This window comes from Saccostrea echinata, unplaced genomic scaffold, assembly GCF_033153115.1.
Source record: "Saccostrea echinata isolate AGI-Se365-2 ecotype Australia unplaced genomic scaffold, CSIRO_AGI_Sech_v1 ptg000047l, whole genome shotgun sequence".
NCBI lineage: Eukaryota > Metazoa > Mollusca > Bivalvia > Ostreida > Ostreidae > Saccostrea > Saccostrea echinata.
The window spans coordinates 5324451-5333160 of NW_026889796.1; the positions used below are offsets into that span (position 1 = coordinate 5324451).

Consider the following 8710-nt stretch of genomic DNA (forward strand, 5'->3'; position numbering starts at 1 on the left):
CCAGGAGAATAAAGGGGCCATAACAGAGGATCATAGTTATACAAAGGAATACAAATGATATAAAAAAATGTCTTCTTAAGAACAGCATAGCCATTATTTGTCATATTAATTCAAAAGCATCCCTTTGAAGTATAGATTCAAGTTCAAATCAACACCCCCTCCCCCCTCAAACCACTTTTATATCAAAACTTTTCAAGACTGAATTGATTTCTGCTTTTTTCCTAGCCAGTGCTCAGGTGAGCGATGTGGCCCCTGGGCCTCTTGTTGAATTCGGTAACTATACAATTAGCTTAGATTACAAAGTTATTGTGAAGTATCATTGACGGAAAAATCCGAGTATATGTATTGGAAGTTATTGATACCAATCATCAGAGAAAAATGAATAGGCAGACATTGTCCTTACAAGATAAATGGACAGGGTGGAATATGTTTTTTTTAAATTACCATTTAGACAATTCTAATCATGTTCATAATTCGGTTAAGACAGGTCCCCCTGACAAAATTGTCTCTACCAGATACCCAAGAAAATCAAATTTCTGGAGAGCCTCTCAAAAGGAGTTCATTATGACATATTGTAAATATTTTTTTGCAAGATTAATGAGTTTACTGACGAAATTAGAATTTATGGTTATTAATATTTTTTCATTAATTTTATTTGGATTTATTGGCATAGATTGTAAAGATTTACAGACCTATATATTTGTATTTTTATTTCATACATTCAGGATTTTCCTCTGCTATTCGCTATTGACAACACCTTCTTGGCAAATAGTAATACATGTGTGCAGCAATGATAAATTTTATCAGACCAGAAGAAGTAATGTGAACGCATTCTCAAATTCTTGAAGAAAAAAAATATACACCCTTTACGTTATTTTGAATATTTACGTGTCGGTAATATTTCCACCTTATATGTAAACATATATTCATATGTTTTGCATTTTATTTTTTGTTTCATATTTCATTATTTTGATAGTTGTCCATAATAAACCGTATTCTTTTAATATTTAATTAGTGTATAACTTTTTCTTATTTTTAAGATTTGAAAGGGAATTGAATTGCATATGATATACCAAAAATACAACTCGCTCAAAAATATTTTATCTAACATACTTTTGTGAACTGAATAAATGCACGTTTTCGAAATAAATATAATGCTCTTAAATTTAGAACAATTTGATATTCTTGATTAATAATTTTCTTGCTGTACTCAGTTGTTCCCCTATTTTGAAGGAATAAAAGCCTTAAAGTATTAAGGCTTGATATGAACTCAATTACAGTATTATAAAACTTTTTTTTTCGGATATTGAGCACCGTTCTCCCAAGAGTGCCTTCCGCAAATTTGTTTAATTTACAAGTTGCTGGCATGTTTTGAGTAAGGTCCTGTCTTTTTCATTTGACCCAAATTGCTTTCATTTGGGTTTAAAAAGGACTGTTCCAGGGCAGCGGAAGTGTACAGTTCGTCTGAGAATCTCTCTTCTGCTTTTTTAATTATTTCTTGCTGCTCAAGTACTAAACAAGTACACATAGTACTAACATCTTTCAGCATTCCCTGATAAGCACGAAAGAGTTTCTCAAACGCATCGAATTTTCTACACCGATGCAGCCCTGGAAGGAATCCCGATTGAAACTCTACCTTAACATTTAAGGCAAAAATATACGTTGCAATAAGAAAGACTTGTGAAAACATGTCAACGACTAGGAAAAAAAGGTGAAAGACACGTCATTGGGAATCGTACTCAATTCCGAAAACGTTCTGTGAAAACTTAATTTATAGCAAACCTAGTGACATTGAGGTTGTTATTTGTGCAAAAAGGGGAGCAACTAAATACTTAAAAAAAAAGAAAAGAAAATTCCAATCATGATTGTGAAAACTTTTATACAATTAGTTGCAATATGTTTATTTTCAAAATGTGCATTAAATTAGTTCACAAAGGCATGAAAGATGAAAAATGTTTTGCGCTTTACAAAGAAAAGAAGAGCCTGATTCATTTGAGTCAAGAAAAATGAACAACTCTACAATTTTACGCAAATACATTCCCCTTTCCAAGTCTATATCCTCTTTTAAACAATCGTGTAGTATGAAATACATGTATAGTAGGACATGAATAGTATTTTTTTACTCTGCCGTTGTAGAAGTGTTTTCCTTTTTGTAGCTTTTACAAAACAACATCAAGTATGTAACACAGTATTAAAAACAGTAGAACTATTAACTAACAAACCCAACCTCCACTAAAACTATTTTAAATATAAAAGGAACACAAAATCAATAAAATTTCGCGAGAATTCAAAATTAAATTCTATTTAGCAGGCGGTTTCAATCTTGACACCGTCCCGTTATTAAAGTTACTTTACTTTTTTTATTTTGGCTATCTATCTATTCCTTTTAGTGTACAAATTTAGACACGTGCTTTTTGACTGCCATGAAGTATCCACTCCAGAGAACAATCCACAAACTTAACCCTAAATGGTGGTGTCCAAATTTGACTTGCATTATTAATACTATTCTTAATATATATTGCAAAAATGCATATAGTCATACAATTTGAAATTTTTTTTTTCGATTGCAAGGGACCATTTTTTTGCTGGTCTACAAATTTCATACAATTGCTACATGTACTTGATGTCAGCAAAAATATACATACATGAGTGGAAATAGATCTTAGAGAGGGAGAGACAGAGAAGCCAAGCACGGCCTCTTGATAATTATCAGTGCCAAATTGAAGGATGTGATTTAATATCAATGTTCTTCTTTGACCACCTGAAATATCACATGACAGTGTTTAACAACTTATACTCAGTAGCTAACAATAACTATAACTCTAACTGCTACATATCAATTCTAAGGAAATGCAAAACAGGAACTATATCACATAAATAGCTAGCTTAGACAGATATAAGTTAACAGAGTTATGGTAGAGTCAGCTAAATTGGCTTACATTCCAAATTCTTATAAACGTAATGTTGGGTTACAGATAGGTAATGGAAAGACTGCATATACCACATCATATAATGCTGCAAACAAATCATATAATAATGCAGCAACTGCATATAAAGGTGCAGCAACTGCATATAATGATGTGTACACTGCATATAAATGATAAAATCATGACATATAAAATATAATGACGTAACCACATTATATTATGATTTATATTCTCCCTCACTTCGTTCGTCCGAATATAAATCAATGAAGTGCTAAATTAATAAAACACAACATATATTAAGTAGGAACGCTGCTCGCTAGTGCTTTTATTCCATTATAAACTGCTAACACATAACCATAACACATTAACTAATACAACTGTAAATCCCAAATTCATTGCACTCCATTGGATTTTCATCACTATCAGCCATATCTTTAAATCCTAGCGAGCGAATTTGGAGTGCCGTGCTACCGCATGGCCTTACTATTTATACCCTATATAATCACGTGACTTTCAAAGAAACTTTTTGAACACGCTACATAATACCATGCCGCACATAATTTTAATTATATTCTCCCTCACTTCGTTCGTCCGAATATAAATCAATGAAGTGCTAAATTAATAAAACACAACATATATTAAGTAGGAACGCTGCTCGCTAGTGCTTAGAGATTCAAAGAGATAATATAATTGGGCTGATTACATACCGTGCAATTACAACTATATATATAAACAAACATAAGTTCACAAAAAATAATTTTAATAATTATATACACATAGAACGTAACTTATATGCGTAGATTCTTTGTAACATTCAACTGCTTTGATACAGAATCCTTAATATAATTGTCCCTTGAAAATTCTGTCTTCTAACGACCATGTATTTTTAATAACCTGTCATTTACCCCACATGAAGCTGCAGAAGTAGCGCCACCGCTACGTAAACTATGTAGACCAAACAGTTTTGGATCCAAACCAATGAACGATAAAGAATCAAGTAATATTTCACGTGCCCTGGTGTAAGAAATAGGTTTGTTGATACTACAAAGTCTGTGACATTTACCTGATTTGAAATAACGTACAGACCTAAAAACGAAATCGTCTGGTTTTTCTGATATTTCCGCTAATTGTAAATAATGTTTTGTCCAAAACACGGGACATGTAGCATTACCTGTACTTGCAATGAGAACATCATTACCCCGTCTATAAACGTCAGTTTTGCTACTCTCAATATGTAAACGCATATAAAAATCATGAAAAGAAATATTTCTTACTCTTAAATTAGCTAATTCATGAAACCTTAAAAATCCCACAAACCCCATCAGAAACATAGCACACACTCTTACACTTAATAAGTTATTTTTTCGACTGTCATCACCGTATTTGCTTATGATCTGCTCCAAAATTTCGGGCGTTATGGGTTCTTTCTTCTGAATTGGCTTACTAAAGATTCTTTTTCCCCCTTCCATAACCATATGCAGAATTTTTGTATCACACGGATTAGCGCACACATTGAAATCGTGGAACCACTTGATACTGTAAAAATAGGCTGATAACACTGATTCTGACACCGACTGCTGCACGAGACTGCTAAGAAAAACGGCCACCGTACTCACTGCCGCGGGTAAATAAGAAACACCATGATCTGAACACCAGGTCCTAAACTTTTTAAAATATGCGTCGTACATTTTATTTGAACTATCACTCTTCCCTTTTCTGATTATGTGCTGAATATCTGATGCTGCTAAATAAAGTCTGTTGTCCTTTTTCATTTCCTGAATTTCTGTCCAAACACTGCGCATCTATGGGAAAAAAAATGGTCTCATATTAAGGTTATGAACCACCAATCACATCTAAATACATGCATATCGACATAATAATTTCATCACAAAAAACTGTTGTTTTTAAACAATTAGACAAATCTTTTTGCACATGGTGCGGAATTTTTTGCACATGGTGCCATTCCTAACAAAAGCTTTGCACATGGTGCATGCATTTACACTGTACATTGAATTGCACGTGGTGATCAATTGTTTAACCTCTCAAAATTTACTTTCAAAACCAGCACGTTACTCTGAAAATTTTCTGATGCAAAAATACTGTTTTTGTCTGAACCAGCTGTGAAAAATTTTGTAGGCCTTTTATATTCATAAAACTTCAGCACAAAATCGTGAAATTTATTTTGCCTTTCATTCCAAACCATCGGCCGAAACAAAGCGGATTTCCATTTTGGAATTATTAATGTACCAAATGCTTTACATATTTGCATATGATTGATAACTTTGCATATCAAAGCAGGTGGGGTACAATCCAACAATTTTCATCAGCCCAATTTTGTGCAAACGCATCAACCCCTGAAGACCCGGGAGTCCAAAATCTAGAATAAATTTTTTTTAACCTTTCTTTTCTTACTATCTGCAAATAAATCACATGTATATTCTCCCCAAACTTCATTAAAAAAATTAAAAATTCTGTTTGAAACTCCCCAATCATCATCATCATAAATCTCGCTTAAATCATCTGCAGCTGTATTCATAGTTCTAGGAATCCATTCCAACTCTAATTTTATAGAATGCGCAACGCACAAACCAAACATTTCCAAAACAAGCTGATGCAGCTCGTAATTCATACTACCCTTAGAAACAATAAGTACTGCATTTTGATTATCTGTATACACTTTAACAAGCTACCCGACAGATAATTATGCAAACTTTCAATAATCACACAAATAGCTTTTATTTCTCGCCACGTAGAACTTTTTAATTTTTCTGAATCACTCCACATGTAATGCACAACCTTTTCATTTTGTTCTAAAGAAAAACCTGCTCCCGCAAAAGAACTAGCATCCGAAAATAAAACTTTTGCGGGTGTTCTTCTAAACCATATGATTTTTGATCTTGGTAAAGTGCCCAAATTCTTATACCAAAAAAGCAATTCAATAATACAGTCACGTGACATATTCAACACACAATCCCAACTAGTTCTCTTACACAATGCCATGCTCAAATGCCGTGTCATCAGCTGACAAATATTACCTAATGCAGATTTCAATGAAATTACCTTTCCCACAATGGAAGCGATATTTCGCTCAGTTACTCTACTTATATTGTTCACTATTGAAGCAACAACAGAACGGATACTGTCAATTTTTTCATTCGGAACTTCTAAAATGCCATCCTTCAGATTCCATAAAAATCCTAACCAAATCATTTTATCTACTGGAATAAACTGAGACTTTTCAATATTAACCTGGAACCCTGAGTGATCTAACGTTTTTTGCAGAAACGTGGCTATTTCTAGACAAGAATTGTAATCAGAACACACCCAACCATCATCGAGATAAACTACGACTGGAATGCAATGAGATCTCCAATATTTTACCAATACTCTGACAACTTTTGTGAAAATATGCCCCGCAGAAGAAAGCCCAAAAGGCAAAACAGTAAATTTAAAATATTTCTGTTTTCCTTGAAATTCCCAACTAAACCCTAAATACTTTTGGAATTCAGGATGTACATCTATATGGTGGTAACCGGATTTTAAGTCGAATTTAATCATGAATTTTCCTTCTTTAGCATTTAACATAGCTTCCTTAATTCCCTCAAATTTGATTTTTTGTTTCTCGATAAACTGATTAACATGTCTGAGATCTAAAAGAAGACGTTTTTTACCAGACGCGTTAACAGATACTGTCAAAGGATTAACTACAAAAGATGGTTCATGAACCTCTCTTATACATCCATTTTTAATTAAGTCTGAGATAGCCGAGCAAACAAATTCTGTGTGATTTAATGAAGATCTGTTATTTTTTTTAAAATAATACTAGATGGAAGTTCTTTGAAAGGGATAGCATACCCGCATCTTATAGTATTCAAAATAAAACTATTAGCATTAAGCTCAGAATTCCAGAAATTTATGCTTTTCTTTAGCTTGGATTTAACACTGACCATCTTAACATTTTGCTCATATTCATATTGCTCATTTAAATCAAACATATTCTCAACTTCACTATTTTCATTGCTTAGAGGTTCCACTTGTAGTTGATGTTGGCAAGGAGGGGATGGGCTGTCCTTTAAGGTAGGGACAGTCTCTAACCATGTGTCCGACTTGCCAACAGTAGAAACATCCACCACGATCTCTTTGGAACTGGAATCCTGTAGTTCCGACCCTTATAGCCCCTGTATTGAATTTGTCGGAGGAATTATACGACTGGCTAAAGCCACGAAAAAGGTCACTGGGCGCAAAACCTTCTCTGCGTCTCTCATATGGTTTGCTTCTGAAGGAACGTTTTCTTGCAGCACGTCCCACCACGTAACGAAGCTTAGCGGCGTCTTCAGTATTATCCGCCAAGGGGTCATCGAGATACTCGTGCACAGTATCCCATCCGTGACGGTCGGCGATTTTTAAAATTTTGTTTCTCTGCTGTAGGACAGTCTTTTCTTCCGCAATAACTGCTGCGGTCTTTGTAAAATCCCCCTCCTGAATGAGTACTTCAATTTCAGACAACTTAGAAAGTCTATCTTGGTTAAAAGCGAATTGAATCTTATGCCCCTCATGCTTAAATTCAAATGTTTTTCTGGACTCAGGCACGTGTCCTGCACTTTTCAAGGCAATACTTTTTCCTAGTTGTTCTGTAAGTCCCGTAATTGTACTCACGATCACATTACTTTGTTTTTCTAGCGCTTTATTGAGTGAAGCACTAAACAGCGAAACGGTCTCCTCGTTTGAGAGCCCAAATTCATTGCACTCCATTGGATTTTCATCACTATCAGCCATATCTTTAAATCCTAGCGAGCGAATTTAGAGTGCCTTGCTACCGCATGGCCTTACTATTTATTCCCTATATAATCACGTGACTTTCAAAGAAACTTTTCGAACACGCTACATAATACCATGCCGCACATAATTTTAAATAACCACTGCATATATTGATTTAAGCATTTCATATTATGAAATAAACACTGTGCACATATTATGAGATAACCACTGCATAAAAAAAAAATAGCCACTGCATATAATAATTTAACCACTGTATATAATAATTTAGCCATAGCTAAGAACAGTGGAAAGAACAAAAATGATGATAATTTTAAAAAAGTTAATGAAAGTTTACACAGGACAAACAATAAAAACTGATCAAATAAGTCAATAAGGGGTACAAAATGTGTTAAATTGAGTATTTTTTGCGGAAAACACAAAAACATGATGATTTTAAGTTACATATAATTATTTATTTAAGAATGACCTTAATTCAGGTAGCTACGGCATTCCATAGTACACACTTATCAGAATCAATCTATGTTTGCTTTTCACAGAGAAGTATTTGTCTCCTTTCGCTTTAAAGTATATGAAATAAGGCATCTGATGTAGAACCAAAAACTGGTAAGTTCAGATATTATTATCTTGCTGATGCAATAGTACTTTAACATTGTCCAAATCAAAAGATTACACATTTACCACAGCTATTGATATTTTTAATTGCTGTGCAGGCGAAATAACTCTTGCATCCTTGTTCACTGAAAAAAAAATCTAGAAGCGTAAGTTTGGTAGGGTTAATGGCTTAAACGCTCTGATTACTTTATTCGGAAAAAGAACCATGAATAGTTTATCAAAAATAAAACTTTCGGAATTTTCCCTCAGTTGTAAACTATCAAGTCTACTCAGCAGTGAGGCAATCATCATCATCATCATAATAGTCATTTCTTTCGAAAAAAAAAAAAGATTTCTCTAAAGAATATTTCTCCAGATTGTTAAATGTGAAAACCATTTATGTATAACCTGAG

General features: G+C 33.7%; 1 protein-coding gene across 1 annotated transcript; it reads right to left on the minus strand.

Annotated features, from left to right (window-relative positions):
* Nucleotides 1-3410: 3410 nt before the first annotated feature.
* Nucleotides 3411-7703, minus strand: LOC133202921 (integrase/recombinase xerD homolog). The gene is made up of 3 exons (XM_061338783.1): nucleotides 7236-7703; nucleotides 6932-7081; nucleotides 3411-4729 (listed from the first exon to the last, which is right to left on the minus strand). Exons 1-3 carry the CDS (start codon nucleotides 7701-7703, stop codon nucleotides 3797-3799), a joined length of 1551 nt encoding a protein of 516 aa, XP_061194767.1. The 3' UTR covers nucleotides 3411-3796.
* Between the last annotated feature and the right edge of the window lie 1007 nt (nucleotides 7704-8710).

Coding starts and splice junctions, on each gene's coding strand:
- LOC133202921 (XM_061338783.1), bottom strand. CDS start 7,703: ATGGCTGATAGTGATGAAAATCCAATGGAGTGCAATGAATTTGGGCTC. Junction 7,082..7,235: donor CCGCTAAGCTTCGTTACGTG/GTGGGACGTGCT, acceptor TCGGAACTACAG/GATTCCAGTTCCAAAGAGAT. Junction 4,730..6,931: donor TAAGCAATGAAAATAGTGAA/GTTGAGAATATG, acceptor TTTTTCCCATAG/ATGCGCAGTGTTTGGACAGA.